Source organism: Balaenoptera musculus, chromosome 17, assembly GCF_009873245.2.
Source record: "Balaenoptera musculus isolate JJ_BM4_2016_0621 chromosome 17, mBalMus1.pri.v3, whole genome shotgun sequence".
Lineage (NCBI taxonomy): Eukaryota > Metazoa > Chordata > Mammalia > Artiodactyla > Balaenopteridae > Balaenoptera > Balaenoptera musculus.
In genome coordinates, this window is record NC_045801.1 from 71,351,727 (window position 1) to 71,370,101 (window position 18,375).

General features: G+C 35.0%; 1 protein-coding gene across 3 annotated transcripts in view; it reads right to left on the minus strand.

The window, feature by feature from the left end:
- The window catches only part of YTHDF3 (YTH N6-methyladenosine RNA binding protein 3), a 33,366-nt gene that overhangs the window by 8,498 nt on the left and 6,493 nt on the right, over positions 1 to 18,375 (minus strand). For 2 of the 3 annotated variants that reach the window (XM_036830984.1, XM_036830983.1), the window contains 2 exons: positions 18,229 to 18,314; positions 8,125 to 9,708 (listed from right to left, as the gene is read on the minus strand). In XM_036830984.1, the coding sequence (XP_036686879.1) occupies positions 8,125 to 9,708; positions 18,229 to 18,314 (1,670 nt within the window). Of the gene's footprint in view, positions 1 to 8,124; positions 9,709 to 12,136; positions 12,283 to 18,228; positions 18,315 to 18,375 lie in introns of those variants that run through there. The other variant, XM_036830985.1, reaches the window with a different exon arrangement.

Here is an 18,375-nt window from a genome sequence, read left to right on the forward strand (position 1 = left end):
ACTCCAGATTGTTGTTCAAAAGTGGAACTGTCCACTTGTAGCTTTTTTACATCCTAGGTATATATATATATACACTCATATATATATACTACATATATATACACACACATATATATACATAGTATATATCCTGCAGGGAATTGGTTCCAGGACCCCCGTGGATATCAAAATCCGAGGATGCTCAAGGCCCTTACAGCTGGCCCTCTGTAACCATGGGTTCCGTATCTGCAGGTTCATATCTATGGATATGCAGGGCTGACTGTAATCATGCATTTGTTGCTAAAGAAAAATAAATAACTGAAATACCATTCAATTTAAGGATGACTGTTCACACCATAATCGATGTGAAACAAATCTCTCCCAAAGATCTATGATTAACCCAATAATCCATCTCCTAAAAACTCATAAATTTCTTTATCAGCATTGGAACTTAACATAGCCACTATTAACTCTCCTATGGGGTGCCAAGATAAATCTGAGGGGGAAAAAAAATCAGTGTTATAAAATGCTAATTAAAGTACCCCTTTTCCCAATTCTGGCTTATAAAGAATTATTTACTAAACTCAGAACAGAGTATTACTATAATAAAAACAGAATCATCTTGATTATTCAAATATCACTCAATGTCTTATCATAGAATTATTCACTTAAATACGTAATATAAACTTATTCTGTCAAGTGTGATACATCCTGGGCTACAAACTGTTTTCCAGAGATATATTCTTTAAATTTTACAGTGAAGATGAAAGGAAAAGATTTTATACACTGAATTTGCTTCTGTTCATCATAATCAACTCACAAACAGACAACTACAATCGTAGAAGAGTTTACCGAAGGGTCATCAGATAGAGACTTCAACCATTCTTGATCCTAAGAACTGCAATCTGATTAATGGGAAAGCATTCAACTAAATGTTCCACTTGAGAAAAAAGAAGTATAGAACTGTCAGGAAAATGCTTACTGCTAACTACAGTAACTACTACTAAAATAACTACAACTGAAGTAATTTCTTGTATATTAGCACAAACTTGATTACTTTGAGACAGACCTAAACATCATCTCATCTCAGAATCAAAATAATTCCAATTGTGAAAAAAATTCTATCAGGGACTAAACTTTACTCTTTGGAAACGCTCAACGACACAAAATAGCATAAATGACTAAAATACACAGACGGTTCTGGAAATTAAAACTATTTAATACGGATTTTATTACAATTATGCCTTGCTTGTTTCTGCATAAGCCGTAGGGCTTCATCTCTTTCTAAGGGACTTAGGTGAAATGCCATATTTTAGAAGTTCATCTCAAAGTTGCAGGTACCTGAAAACACTAATTGTTCCTATATGGAATTTAAAAAGCTATCAAACTAAAAATCTCACCTCAGACTGTTTACTGATCAATAAGGATTTTTAAGAATGAAAGAATACAGTAGAAGCTAAATGACGCACATTCAGTACAACGAAGGTAAAATTTCAGTAAAACGTTATCTAAATAGTCAAAAGTAGACTCTATGGCTATGCAGACTACTCGAATTTATACTGGACATAATATACTCAAGACATTAGCAGTTTTTTGTTTTATTTTCCAATCAAACTAGCTTTATCGTTAGAAGTAATACATACAATTGCAAGTTAAAGTAAAAAAGTAAAGCTCCCCTATCCTCCTCTAGTCTTTTCTATTTCAACTTCCTCTGATAGGTTACCACTGTAAACTTTAAGTGGCATACTAATATATACATTTCTTGACTTGTCAATTCAGACACTATCAATTGCCATTATATATGATGAGCAATTTATCACAGTGAACGTTATATTCTCCTCTTCCCCCTCCCTACAACAGAACTCACTCTATCTTTAGTTCTGGTGACTGTCCTTATGACTTTGCCCACTCTGCGCCAAGCATTAGGTGCTAAGGATTCAGCAAAGAACAAAGCAAGTCCTGCTCTCATAGAGCATCTCCAAGGTCAGTGCTTCCCAACCGAGGGCTCCCGTCGTTTGTCTAAGACCACAATGCCATTTAACAGACGGAGGCTTACAGCCTGAGGTCCACTGTATACAATGAGAACCTTCTGACTCAAAATGCATACGGAGTCCCTACTGATTGTTCTAGTATAACCAGCTACCACGTGTTATCCTTCTTGAATTCCTTTTTTATTCTGCTGAAATACCTCTTCAAGTTTCTCATGAAGGATATGTAGCTAAGCTCTTGTACACCTGAAATCTTTATTTTGCACTCCTCCCTCACAGATATAATTCGACACTCATCTTTAAGAACATAATTCTATGCCCATTCCCCTATACTACAAAATATGATTTTATATATGTGTCCAGAGTTGTAGATGACAGACTCTCCTTCCTTTGTAGCTTACTTACAGGTGTTTTGCTTGGAAAGCTTGTCTCTTTATCTTATCTTTTTTATCTTTTACAATTTTAAATAATCCTGCTGGTTACTCAGTGAGCCCATCATTCTGAAAACATGTATCTTTTGGCTCTGGAAATTTTTCTTTAGTCGTTCTTCCAGTTAGTCCAACTGTTTCTTCCTGTCCTCTTTTTAAAGACTCCTTTAGATATAGTGGACCTCCTTTCCACCGCATCTTTCACGCCTTATGTTTTTCATCTCTATTATTCCACATTTGGAAATTTCTGATTTGAAATTCCAGATGATTAACTGGATCTAAAACATTAACATTTTATTAATCCACTTGCTTAAAAAGAAACATTTTAAAAAACTGTTGACAATCCTGTTTCTCATTTCCAAGAACATTTTCTGGTTTTCTTTTCTTTTTACATGTGAATCCTAACAAATCAAATTTTGTTGTATAAATTATCTTCTGCTCTCTGAAATACCTATTTCTTTTAGAGGATTTGTCTCGGTTTTTTCATCAAGCTTGATTTTAATCAAATATATCAAAATTATGTGTTCAAATCTAAGAATGAAGAACTATACAAACACTGCAATAACTGGCATGGATTTTTCCTGCAGTTTTAAGTTTCACGACTACCCCTCACTCTAAGATAGAGAGCCTGACTTTCCATGTTTTATATGACCAGACAGGATATGTCTGGTCAGCTCCTCCATAGGCTGCTGTACTGGCAAAGCAAGCTGGGGAATTCCTCTCTGCTAAAATAACCAGAAAAGGGGCAAGAAGACAGTCAATAAAAAAGACCCAGCAGTGACAAGATGGAATTCATTTTTTTTAAACTTCTTTTCTGCTATCACAAATAGGCTGAAGAACTTAAAGAAAAAAATGAATACAGTAAGAAGGGAAATGAAAGAAAGCTACAGTAACCACAAAACTAAATGTAAAATTTTAAACTATAAAACTTCTATTAAAAAGTACACGAAAAAATTTTTCCACACTTGGGGAAGGCAAAGATTTGAAGTCAGGTTAGTATAAGCCTTCTAAAACAGTTCTTATTCAAAACTGTTTTGGTTATTCTAATCTTAGCCTGGATCTTATACTACAAAAAAAGATTAAAAAAAAAAAAAAAAAAAAGGCTTAAAGGACACTCTGGACCAACTGACAGAATATCACGGTTACATGAGAGAATATCCTTATTCTTAGGAAATATATACGATACTTTTTTGGGGTAAAGAGCCATGGACGTATGAAACGTACTCTTGAATTGCTCAAAAAAACCATAAAGCAAGCATTTTTCCTGCTGATTGCATTTGAGTTGTTCCCTGTTATTTAGTAGTATCAACTGTGCTCCTAAGAACATTCTTATATGTATTCTGGGGTATGCGCGAAGTTTCTCTTCGGTATAGATATATATCCTGGAGGACAACTGCTGAATTACAAGGTACTGAAACGTTCAGCTTTGTAAGAAAATGCAGAACTACCCACCCACATGGCTATATCAATTCAATGCTCCCACCTGCAACTGTATAAGACGTTTTGTTGTTATACAGCCTCTCCAATACTTGCTATTATCAAATTTCTTAATTTTGCCAAATGAGTGGATATAAAATATTTTCTCATTATAGTCTTGATCTGCATTTCCTGAATTATTATTAAGACTGAATATCTTTTTACACTTATTACCCATATTTATTTCCTCTCTCATGAAAGGATTATCCATATCTTTTGCCCATTTTTGTAGTGGATTATTTTTTTCTTAAACTGATTCATAGGAGTTCTTTAAATATTCTTGACAACTGTCTTCGGTCAGTTATGTTCAAATTCCTCCCAGTTCCTAACGTGTCTTTTTACTTTCTTTAAAGCATCTTTTGATGAACAGATTTTAATCTAGGCAAATTTTTATCAATCTTTTCTTTTATAAGTAGTGCCATTTTTTGTCTTGCTTAAGAACCCCTACTTTACCCAAGGTCTCTGAAGGATGTGCACCTGGGAAAATGTGACCTCGACATATCAGAAGCTTTGAGGAATTTCAGCTGAATACAAGACAGATGGGGTCATATTAAAAGAGAACATAAATAATGACCTGCAACTCCTTTTACTTAAAAAAGAAAAAAGGCATAACCAGTGAAGGAAATCCTAGCAAAACACCACTTATTTATCCTTTTTGATGGAGCCAAGGAGGGCCTAGAATAGACAGGGGGCACATCCTTCATCACTGGGATGCCAAGAGTATTTGAAAGTAGTTTTGCTGGAAAGCCAAAGTGCAAACACAAGCGTACCTAACAGGAAATCTACAAATGAATATCTACAATTTCTGCCTGGACAAGGAGTTAACAGCTCCAGAAAGAAAACAGCAAGAACACATGATATCCCAAATACCAAACAGTTAATAAGCAGGGGAAAAGGTTTCCTGACATGATGGTTTCAAACTCAAAGGAAAATCAAATTTCACCTACTAGCATGTCCATTGCACTGGCTCTCCCTTCTTACTCTTCACAAGTTGATGAATCACTTAACTGGTAAAGTCAACGTACATCATGGCTCTCCCTTCTCCACATTTGCCATGGAAAGAGAATATGCAACTAACACCAAGCATTAAAGCACACACACAAAAACAAACCTATCTGGGGGCAAATACCTGATCCGGATGATTCTCTGCCTGGTTTAATGATGACAGAAAAAAAAAAAAAAAAGCAAAGAGTCTTAAAATATTTGTTCACAAAAAAAGGATACTAACAAAACTATAATGAGTTCAGATAGACACTGGGGAAAGATAAAATACAAAGGGGAAAGAAAAGATAGTTTGGGGGGAATACTGTACCTTGATAGTGGTGGTTACACAAATCTACAAATGTGTTACAATTCATAGAACTGTACAGCCCAAAAAAGTAACTTTCACTGTATGATTTAAAAAAAAATTTTTTTAAGGATATATACACAAATATTTATAGGAGCTTTATTTACATTCTTCAAATCTGAAAGCAACCAGATGTCCTTCAAAGAATGAATGGTTAACAAACTGGTAAATCCATACAATGGAAAGACAGAATTAAAAGGAACAAAGAACTGATATGCAAAGCAACATAAACTGCAAAGACATTGTGCTGAGTACAAGATGCCAGTGTTAAAAGATTACACACTGTAATTTCATTCATGTGAAATTATGGAAAATGCCTTATAGAGAGAGAGAACAGATCAGTGAATTACTTACTAGTGGAGGGGAGCACTTGACTAGAAAAGAGGCAGCAAAAGGTAATTTACAATTTTACTGTATGTTAATTTAAAAAAAAAAGAAATTAAAGAAGATATGTAAGAGGAAGGAATTTAAAAATGATAATTACAGGAAGCAGAAATAAGCTTTACAACACTCATCTTTGTGCTCAATAAAATCAAGATGAGAATGGCCAAGAGGGGGAAAAAAAAAATCAAAGTGGACTCTGGAACAAGGGATTCAGGTAAGAAAACAACAGTTGTGAAGGGAGAACTAGATGTGGTAATGTAAGCAAACTAACGCTGTCATTGAAAAATACAAAACCTCACAAATCACTGAACCAACACAAAGTAAATCAAATCAATGACATGGAAATTCAATTTTGAGAAACTCTCAAAACGCAAAGAAAAATAATGAAGATAAGAACCAATGGCATTCAAGGACAAAGATTCAATATATATTTTGACATTACTAGGAAAAAGAAAAAAAAACAAACTTGGCCTACAGATGAAAGAATAAGGAAAATTATAAGAGACCCATACTGTGCACATTCCATATACATGTTCACATAGCAAGAATAAATTTTGTGCACACAGACAGAAATAGTTATTTCCAAAGAAAGAAAATTTAGGCTGGCCCCAGACTTCTCCATAATATAAAACTATAAATAATAGACTATAAATAGAAAACTATAAAACAAAGCCTGAATGAAAAGACTGTGACCCAAGATTTCTATATCCAATAAAACTGTTGTTCACATATCATGGCCAAAGAAAGGCATTTTCGGGATTTAGAAGCGCTTAATATATTACGCCAAATTACTCTTCCTAAAAAAAAAAAAAAGATGGTAATGAAACAAGCTAGGCTCCAAATTAAAATGTCAAAGGTGGGTTCAGACACATTATAAAAACACTGGCAGTAAGCCATGAAACAATTTAAATGTAAAATTTTTAAGTTTAAAAATATAAAGTTTAAATCGTTGTATATATGATTACAAAACATATATAATTCCTGAGACAATTACATAATAAAAAAAAATAAAACTAAGATAAATTTTCAGACTGGGTAGAGGAGAAGTGTGGAAAGACGTACAAGGTGACCTGTCCTGGGTGATGGGAGAAAAGAAAAGTTGAATCATTTCTCCTGATCCACTATTTGTAAAGGCTCTTACAGTGGGACAATCTACTCAACTGCTGAGCTTCAAAAACTCAGAAGCTACTCTTGATCCTCCTTTTCCCCTCACTTCCCACATTTAACCTGGAGAAAACTCAATTATATTCAGCAATTCACTGGAAAGGTTGAGCAGGGCCTTTAAGAGTCATATGTATTATTCCAAAGCAAAGTTTCTAACAACTCAGTGCAGCAATCACTAGCACCAGAATCACCTGAGGTGCCTGTAACACTACCAGGTCCCTTATCAAATATATCAGATTTTCCCTGAGTGGGTCTCAAGAAGCTGCATTTTCAGGGAGAGCACCCTAATTGATATTTATATGCCATAAGGTTTGGTAGGATCATTATTTCAACATTATTCAGCGGTGAGGATTGTTATTTGAAACAGTTCCCTCTTCTGTACAGACTAAAAAGCCACAGGATACTCAGGCTCACACACACAGAGACGAATCACTGATGTTGTACATACAGATAAAGTTGAAGTTCATGCTTTATCTTAATTTCTACATAGAAGCTTTCCATAGTAACCAACATAATTTACTGGAGAAGATTCTAACTTAAGCCCTGCTTCATTTGAAATTTAAATGTATTGTCTATGGAAAAATCTGCTAGTTGCCTATTCCATCCATTCTCTTTCCCTCCTAAAAATAGGACTCTGCAATTTACTTTTGTAGCTTGGAACAGAAAATATTCCTCAGCCTGTCCTGCTCTATGGGCTCTGTGATCAAATCCCGGCCAACCTGACGCAAGTATAAACAGTGTGTAACTTCAGGATACATCTCCCTTAGAGTCTCACAGTGGGCAAATAACAGAATTGGAAATCAAATTCTGCCGAGCTTAAGTCCACTTCTCAATTCTAAGCTGCCTTCCTATAAAGTCAAATCCTTACTATATTTTGTACAAGTGCTTTAAGTGTACAAGTTATGAACAGGCCTCAGGAATCTTGGGGGAAAATATCTATTTATCATAAATACAAAATGTGTAGTACTCATTTATTTAAAAGCTGTTTGTCTCACACTCCAAATACATTCTCCCGTAAAATTACAGTTCAAGATTGGCGACTAGAATCCCTGGCCAGTTCTTAAGTCTGCTTAATGACAGATGCAGAACTCAGGGCTCTGATAAAGCATCAAGACCCTCGTCACCTGAGGAGTACGAACAGGTAGGACGCAAATTCAGAGTAAGGGTAACCTTCGGAAAGGCATCCACGGCCTTCACGGGGCGTCTGCAGAGTTCTGTTTCTTAAGCTAAGTGGCTGGTTCCCTTCAGAGTCAAGTTCTTAAACTCAGAATGTAATATTAAAAGGCATTAAAGATGCCCATCCACACACACCACCCCAATAAAAAGACCCTACACACAAAACTCAGTGTACTCTTACCCTACGCATGGCTTCCTCCTCTTCTTGACGCTTTTCATAATGTGCAAAGTCATCAAAGATTGAGGTGGTGTGCTTGAAAGTAGCAATTATTTTGAGCACTTGCTTAGCTTTTTCTAGGGGTACCTCTTGGGTGTCCCTTGAATTGGTAACTGGCTTGTTGTCATTATTTTCTAAGCGAATGTGCCGTAACTGGTTATTGGGAACATCTTTGACAAAGATCCACTTAACTTCAAATTTGCCCTTCCACTTGTCCTGAGACCAGACACCGGCATACGCGTTGTAGTCCACAACAGACTTCATCTCGGCCACGCCGCAAAAATGTCCACTGCCATTCACGCTGAAGAGCAAATAGAGCGGGCCCTTCCCATTCAGGGAACGGTACGCGGCATCCAAACGCTTGTTACCGTGCTCAGTACTACACCAGATAGAGTACTTAATGGAACGGTGTATGTCATCCTCAGAGTAGCTTTTAATTATAAACACCCGTCCGTTCTTCAGGTTCCAGTCAAAGTCTTTGGGATTGTAGTTGTTTATGGCCTTTAGCTTTTCCAGCACTGGATGCACTTCTACGCTGGCGGGCGAAGCACTGGCAGCAACAACACCTAAACCAAAGTTCTCACCTCCCCCGCCACTGTTCTGGTGGAAGCCCGCCCCCCTGTTCCGAGGAGCCAACCAGCGATTCTGCAGCGGCTGCGGCTGCGGCTGCGCTTGGTGAGGCTGGGCCTGCGGCTGCGCTCCCGGCTGCGGCTGCGGCGGCGGCGGGGGCAGCTGGCCTTGCACCAACGGTGGCGGCTGAATTAACGGCTGAGGCTGCTGCACTAGAGTCTGAGGAGGCAGAACTGGCTGGGCTGCTGGAGCCTTTACCACTGACCCCTTCTCATCCCAAGTTCCAATGTTCATGTTGTGTTTTATAGGAGGTGGTGGCACGGCGGAGCCCCCAATCCCCACGCTGCCCTTGGGTTTGAGTTTCGGTTGAGGTTTGGCAGGCTTTCTGGCAATGGCAGCCCAGGAGGTTGGCTTAGGCGCCGCGCTGCTAACGGGGGGCACACTATTGGCAGCAATGCTAGTCATACCACTGCTGCTCAAAGCTGTTCCTACAGTTTTTGTCACTGCGGCTGTCAGGTCACCACCAATTTTCAGTCCGGTCATGCCTTGCTCAATACTGCTAATGCCAGGCACCTTACTTAAGGTATCACTGCCAAACCCAGCCGGTCCATCAGTAATAGCTCTCCCAAGAGAACTCGGTGGATAGCCGTAACTGCTACTGTAAGCAGAGCTTTGTGTGGATTGTCCCTGAGATCCACTTGTCCCCCATGTAGAGAAATCAGCATTACCAGGAAAAAAGTTAAATCCATGTTGACCAAGAAATGGAGGGGTATTTCCTAATGCCCCAGGTTGACTAAACACACCATCTGGTATATAATGATGTTCTCCATTACTCATTTGTCCATAGGTTGTCAGATATGGCATAGGTTGGTCTCCAGCTGTGGACCATGCTGCTTCCCCAAGAGAGTACGGAAATCCAATGGACGGAGCATAGTAACTAGGCATGTATGGATCTGACATTGGTGGATAGCTGTTATTCTGGAAAACAAAAGATCACAGTCAGGAGCGAAATAAGATTAGCGGGGAGAGAGACATCTGAAAGATTAAGATCAGATAGTTTTAAATAAATGGAAAACAGATGCACCTGTTCCAGATAAACAAAGTTAAAATTTCAAATCCAGTTTTGTCAAGGAAAAACTTTACTGATGACTCTTTTTATTTTATCTGTAATGAAATTACAGGGTATTTTTTTGCGGGGAAGGTGGGTGGGGGGATAGGGTGGGGATTATTTTTGTTTAAGAGCCAGATCCTCTGCGCACGATTTAAAAATACTCTAATTTCTACAAAAAGCTGATATATAAAGTTTGCAGAAACACTGATTGTTAGCTTTATTTTTAGCAACTGATGAACAAAAAATTTATGTGCAAGGATTAAACAAACATGGAAACTATGCCAAATAATAGAGGAATTACAGTATATCTCTATGATGGAATCCAGTTCAGCAATTACATTTTGTACTTTCATAAAGAAAAACTAGAATAGAGAAATGTTCACACTCTGAGAGGAAAAACAAAAAAAGATTCAAGATTATACTTAGAGCATGATCCATATTTGTTTGTTCTGTTTTGCCTTGCTTGCTTTGAAAAAGAAAACAAAATCCTAATGGTTTCTTAATGGTTGGTTACAGGTGCCTATTTTCTAAATTTTACATAACAAATTTATCACCTTCCTGATCAGAATTTTAATTTAGAAATAGTAAGTTCCTATCATTTTTTCCAGAATTACTATAATTAAATTGGCCTTTATTTTGAATAAAATTAATCATCCATTTAGTGATTTGCCAAAAATCAAAGCTTATTAAAGAAAAAAACTCAGTCAAATCTGTTACTAGCCAATGTAAAAAAATAAAATATTCTACGGATTTCTTTTGAAAGTAGGTTTCTTATGCCAAAAATATGTCTGATACAGCCGGCCCTCCAATCCACAGGTTCTGCATCCATGGATTCAACCAACCATGGAGCGAAAATATTCAGGAAGAAAAAATTTTCCATAAAGTTCCAAAAAGCAAAACTTGAATATGCCACACGGGCAACTACTTACATAGCACTTACATTGTATTTGGTATTATAAGTAATCTAGAGGTGATCTGAAGTATACAGGTGGATGTGCATATGTTATATGCAAATACTACGCCGTTTTATATACAGGACTTGAGCATCTGTGGATTTTGGTATCAGCGGGGGTCCTGAAACCAATCCCCTAGGGACACCAAAGGACAATTGTAATAGATTTTCACTCTATGATTTAGGTGTGATTTTTAAAGCCTTGGACAGAGCTTCAGAATTTGTAAAATTAAGCAAGATGAAAAAACTAAGCTGATATCTAGTCAAGACAATTTGTATTCCCCTCCCAAGGGTCAATACCATTTTGAAGGCTGATTATTCACTTTATTTACATAGACATTCTAAGTTCCCTGGAGCAAAGTGGAGAATGCAATGGAGCAAAGTGCAAAATGGAGCAAACCCATTCTGGTTTTTTTGGCTGTCACTCTCTTGGGGTTATTCTGCCACTGCTTTCCCACTCAAGAAAGTATATCAATATAAATATGTGACAATTACATCACAGATACTACCTGGAATTCATTTTATTTTTTAAAGGCCTATTATTGAAAACTAAAATGCTTTACTATTACTATTAAGTTACTTGTGACATACCTTACAACTATTAAAACTGTCCACTGTACATAAGAAAGCTAGTTTCATATTTTGCCTTTTGAAATGACTGATATAATTAAATGAAAATGACAAGAGAATCAAATAAAGGCTGCATTTAAGTTAATAATTAGACATAGATTTACTGAGTGCTTTCAGTAAAACTTGAACTTAAAAACAAAAAACAACTGTGTCAGCATTAGTTAAAGAAAAAAAATGACTTTAAACACATTTGATATTAAGTATATTCCACTGTATCCAAAACTGGAAATATATGTGTCAACCATTTACTAATTTAGTTGAACATATTCTTTAACTATATTGGATAATTATTAACCATATTTGAAAATATATTCAAAGAATGCTCACAATATTAGTATGAAGGAAATGAAGCCTGAGGGAAGCTCAAAGTCACCAACAGTGGTTTTCAAAGAAAAAAAAAAAAATTCTTGAAGAAATGAATAATGAGTAAGCTTCAGTAGCCATGGATATATATACACACACCTGTGTTTATAATTCAATCACCAAATTATTTATTGAAAGTAAAAGTATTCATAGTACTTCATACTGAAGTCACTGTGAGAAAGCCCAAACATTTAGCCAATATTAATGAACATACATAATCAAGATTTCTTTAATTTTTAAATTTTTTTGAAGTTATTAAGGTTTCCCTTTATTACTTTTTTAACCACTTACTGAATGCGTACATTGTGAAAAATACTGATATAAAATATTCATTCTAAAAGAAAACCTACAGTTAAAGACATTGCACAGGGAAGTGAATATATTCCACATGAGGGAAGAATAAGGAAGCTGAGTTGAATATGGAGGTAATCAGTTTCAGTTTCAAAGTTTTAATTTAGAATGTTGGCGTTGAAATCTGGACTTAGTAAGTCTTTACCTGGATGTGGGAGTGGAAAAACAGACAAGGCGGAAAATTTTTAAGTTCATTCGTCATGATAAAGTGTTTGCAAAATCACACTCGTAACTTATGTTGAATATTCTTACTTCACCCTCACAAATGCTGAATTTTGCACAACAGTTACACATCAGGTTCCTAATTTGTCTATATCCATCACATGATTCAGGGATCAGCAAACTAAAGAGCCAAAGAGCAAATATTTTAAGCTCTGCAAGCCAAATACGGTATCCAGTTGCAGTCACATATTCATCTTCTTTTAACAACCCTTTAAAAAGCTGCTAGCTCAAGGGTTTCCTCAAAGAAAACAGGTTTTGGTCCCTGGGTCACAGTCTGTCAACCCGGTTTTAATAGATTATCTAATATATACTGATTCCTATTAAAAAAAAAAAGCCCCCCCCAAGCTATATTATTAAATGGGTAACAAATTTTCACCAATTCTGCCACTTCTGGGGCTGGACCAGGTCCACACCCTTTTGCTGTGGGGCCTTTTATTAAATATCTTTTCAATTTTTTTTAAATCATGGGTTTTACTACTTCACCCCTAAACTACTGATTCTGTCAAAACGGTAAGTTTAAATTACTTTAAAATGTGCTCCATCAATCACAAGGGCCTTGTCAAACAGTCAGCTCAAGCTAATGAGCAGAGATGCACTGCTGTCCCTGCCTGACTACAGAGCTGTCCACAGTGCTTCCATGCTACCAGCCTAGAATCCTTGAGTACATTGGATAAATGGCCTGCTTTCTCCAGTTTATCAAACAATGCTATTTATTTCCTAATTCTTTCAGTAGTTTTAGCTGAATGAGATGTTTTTTCCTCAGCTTTACGAAAGTAACTTAAGCAGTCTCCTTCCAAAAGGCAAGGGTTTTGGTTTGGGTTCTAGTAAGAACAAAGTTGTAGGAAACTACTAAAGTTTAAAAGTAAGATATGGTCAACACATTTTGTATTAGCAGAGCTTCGATTATAATTGGAAATATTTTTAAATGTTTTGCTAAATGTCAGATAAATTTTTAATTGCTAGCTAAGTGGAATGAAGGGGAACAAAATTTCCACCTACTGATGATGGAAAACAGAAACTCAAAACTTTCTTTCACCTTTTACTTCAAACCTGGTACAACGAGGTACAATCAATTTAACAGTTTATGTCCAAATAATCACTTTAAAATAGTTTATTCATAATTCTGAAATTGGTCAGTAACAGTGAAATTTTACTTTGTTGTTTAAAGATATATAACCTTTAACAAAGTGATATGAAATGCTTGGCATATCCTTCTTACTCAAAAAACTAATTGAAAAGGGGAAAATAACAATATGTACACATAAAAAATGATATAATAATCAATGGATATAATTAAACATACTTGTAAAGTAACAGATCCACAAACCCTTTACCTAGAGCATAAACTTAGAAACGCAACCTGAAGGTGGATGTGAAGCCACGAGGTAACTAAATTCTAATCCCAACCCAGTACTTATCAGCTGTGTGAAGCCAATATCAAGTTACTTAAAACTGAGTTTTCTCAAATATTAAAAAGAAATAAAGATAATGTACCTAGGACACAATAAATATTCAATCAACAGTAGTTATTCCCTACTTTTGCAGTTTCTATGTCAGTGATCATCAGATCATTTAATTTCTCTAACCCTGTTTCTTCGTCGGTAAAATGGGAAAATACCTGCTGCTCTAATCAATTACATATCTTTAAAAATCTAGTTAACTGCAAAGTGCTATACTGAAGTATAGGAGTTAATCTTGTTTTAATTTGAAAACTAAAATACAGAAAAGATGAAAACTTCTTCCTTTGAATTTCAAAATCATTTGTAATTATCATTTCTTAGCCTTGTGAGTCAGGTCAATTGTTTTTCTATTATCTCAAAGAAAACTTGAACAACACTAAGAAAAAATTCATGATTACTGTTCTGACCTGAGGACACTTTAATACAACTCAATTATAACTGAGTCTTTCAGTTATAGTAACTTAATACTTATTTTTACTTCGTAAATATCCAAACTTCCAAGATAGAACATTGTACAATGTCGTAGAAGTTCAATAATAAATGGTTGAGGTATTATTCACCAAAAACAGCACGTCTGCATAGAAAAACAGAAACTGTTTTCCATTAAGAACCTGAGGTACTTCAAACCCCAGAACTAACTACTAGATTAACAAAAAGTTAAGTGAAGTTTAGTATACTTTTAATGTTTATGTACATTTTCTTCTATTATTTTAAAAATATTATTGTACTTCTCAAAAAGTAAAATACATGCGTATTTAATCACATAGATGTCATAAGAAAAAATGTATCATACATTATACTCAATTAATCTGAATATTTCATCAACCATACTTCTTCATTCCCTAATTCTAGCAGTTAACCTAATCTACTTATTCAATGAATACTTAATGAATGCCTACTACATGCCAGATACAGTGCCAGTCAACCTAGAATCAACCTAGAATCCTTGAGTACATTGGATAACCTAGAAAATAAGATAAAGAACATGGAGAAAATAAGATAAAGAACATGCTCTCTGACCTGGAGCACTTCACAGGTCTAGTAGGGAAGACATACTTACCCTGCAATTTGATAGGTATTGTTACAGAAATAAGAACAAAGCAAAACAAAAGCTCTAGTACAAAGAGGAGGGGGCAAGTAACTGGAAAACAGAAGACTTCATGAAGTGACAGACATGAGAGTCTGTGTGTGGTACATCATACATATAAATGGACAGCTCGAGATCATGAAAGAAAATATTCAGAAAATACTTATATTCTCAGAAAATAAGTCCTATTCCCTAAATAAGTTACATGGATAAAGTTGACCAAAGATGAGGCAGGGGGGGAAGTGGAGCCATTTTTATAATGAACATATCCACTGTGGTGAAGCTCTGATAAGTCTTTAACATGACGACGGCAACAGACTTGGACTTTAAGAGGACTGCTGAGTGGCAATATGGAATTACCAGTTAGGAAATCATTCCAACAGCAGAGATAATGAAAACCTTACCTAAGGGCAGTAATAACAAGGACAGAAAAAATCTGTTACTGTCTTAGTTCTCTATACCTCTTCTCTGATAAGCATGGCTAGGAATTTATTTCCCCATATACACAAGCAGACCAATTCAAACTTCATTTTTTCAATTTATTCTTCAAATTTATGTGCACAAATTACACAGCATCTTTAACAGTACCAATTAAACCTGAATTTTTAATCAACTTAATCATCAGATTATTCCGAGGAACTATAGAGAATTTTAAGTCCTGAAGGACATACATTTACTTTTAAAATTACTATGAAAATTATTCCCTGAGAAATTGAGCATGAGAAAATAGAATATGCTGCCACAGAAGTAAAAGGCCAACAACCTGTTTTTAAAGCATCCCTGGGTTTGATTTGATTTAGATCTAAGCATATAAAACAAACATTAAAAACTTTTCTAGACTAAAGAATATCATTTTTATTATTTATAATATTAAAATCAGATGAAGGGATTTAATTTTAAAAACACACTGTATATTCAGTTGAAAAAATTTTTAATTAACCAATTATATCAGCTAGGTCAGTACAAGAAACAATAAATACTTGCATAACTTTACATCTGAAAATAATCACGTTAGATATTTCATCAATAAATCCACTTTTCACTAATCGACTTTAAAAGGTCAATTTGTAAAAACTTTTCTATTTTAGCTAAGTGACTACGATAAATTTAAATTCTGTACAGCTTACCTTTAAGATTTCAGATAATTTTCAATTCTGCTCTCCAATAAACCCAGTTTTCAATATTCTATAGTGTTAGTATTCTTTAAAAGGTAAATATGTATCCTGGTTAGACAATTATTTTTAGTTATTACAGAAAGATAATTGCTGAAATCCTATTCATCAGCACTGGCAAGGAGAGGGAGGTAAAATATACCCGTACTGGTATTAAACTTTAAGACTTCTCTTTAAAGAGCACATTACATTGATTCTAACATCAGTAAGTGATTTAATTAATACAAAGTATAAGACCTTCCATTTAAACATCACATTAAAACAAACCTTTTATAGATGTTTTTGCCCCAACATAAAGAAACTTCTTTGATTCAATTTAAAAACTGGGTTCACTACGGTAAATGCCCTTATAGTCTTAAAAAATAATGACTTTCCAACACTTTATGTGAAATCTTATGCAGAATTCCAACATATAAAACACATGAAAAGCAAAGCACAGCTCTGGCTGCTGCACGGGTAGGATCCAGGTTACCCTCCCCCGGTCTCCCCTAGGCAGACCTGAAGCATCTCTGTGGAATGCCAAAAAACCAATCTTCTAAGCCCCTGTGACAAATAAATTATGAAACATCTGTTACCAAATAAAACGAGAAGATTCTTACAGGTAGCAATTCTCAAACATTTATAATCCATTAAAATTTCTTGAAAATAGAGTTTGAACAAGTCAGTCAGAGAATATTCATACCATACCCTTGTCTTAGAAATTCATTTTACATTAAAATACAAAAAGTATAAAATCAAGTAGCAAAAAAACAATTATGTAAACCAAATAAATTTCCCAAACTTATCTGATCATGGAGATCTTTTTAGGAGAATAGCTACTATACCTCATTATATCAGAATTTCTCAAAAAAGTTGGAAACACTGCCAATAGGGATGTTAACTGAGATTACTGTATGGGACCAAATAGAACAGAATATATTTCTTTCAAAACTTGCACTACACTTCACAACAAATGATCTTGCCCTATTTTCCAGTGATACATTCTTTCACAACCTTTAGGTGGAAAGTAAATTTGTTATTGAGATCATAAAGGTAGATTACATAAGAATGAAATGAACTTTTTCATTTTTTTTAAAGTAGCCAAACTTTCATAGACTTTTATCACCCATTTTTATTCTTTCTTATTTATTTATTCCCTCCCAACATACGCTAGGGATGTAGATCAACAGATAGAAGGGGGTGGTTAAAGAGAAATATATGTAGATCAGGTTGAACATAACCATGGCTCTCCAAAGTCCTAAAAATAACTGTACATTCCACAAATTGGAAGCTACTTTTTTTTCACATTTTCTCTGCAACTGCAAAGTTCTGTAACAATATTTGGTTCCTTATTCTTTTATAAGTTAAAAAAAACTAGGTTAAGATTTCAAGGTACATTTTTCGTATGTCTTTTTATAAGCAAAACAACAAAGCAGTTTCATTCCAGAATGTTCTCTCTAAAGAAATTGGTTAATAATGAAAGGTTTTTTTTAAAATTTACTTCTAGTAGTGACATTTTTATTAACAATCAGAAAGAGATGCAGAATTGGTATACAGAGACTAAGAAATACCATTCTTTTTTGTCAATGTTTAATCTAAATTATTCCTATATACAAAATCACAAGATTATCTGTGAAAAATTCAAACACAGGAGAACCTCAAAAGCGACCAGTTATTTGATTTGATGAAATTCTCCATGCCTACAATATATAAGCAAGTGTGTTTATAATATCTTTAATTCTATTTCTTATGCTACCAGGTTACATACCAGGTTATAGTATAACTTTAATTATACTAACCAAAAATTTCAGGCACAAACTAGTCCTCTCCCACAAACTTCTAGCTAATTAAACCTTATAATCTGCTTTAGCTATGAAGATATGGCAGCAGCATTAAAAGATTAAATTCAACAGTCAAAAAAAAAAAATCTAACCACAATATATACAAACGTTCATCTTCCTATCTCTGTATTTCATAATCTAGTTCCAGCCATCTCCAATTTCCAGAGAACTCTCTTGTGCCAAAAGCCTGCAGCTGCTATTCACTATTATGTAGGCACGCTGGGTTAATTCATGTTAGGGTTCGCCTCATTCAACTAAAATACCTACTTTAAAAAATCAATTAATACTAATGTAAGTTTAATTTCCCAAATATGTGACTGTCACACTTACCTGATTTGTCTGGCTACTCAAGTATGGCTCAAAATCATCATCATTTACAGCATCTTTTTGATGAATCGAACCGTTTTGTACTGAAACTAAAAAATATGTTTGTATTAGATGTATTGTAAATATCTTTATGAAACTCACAAAATAACC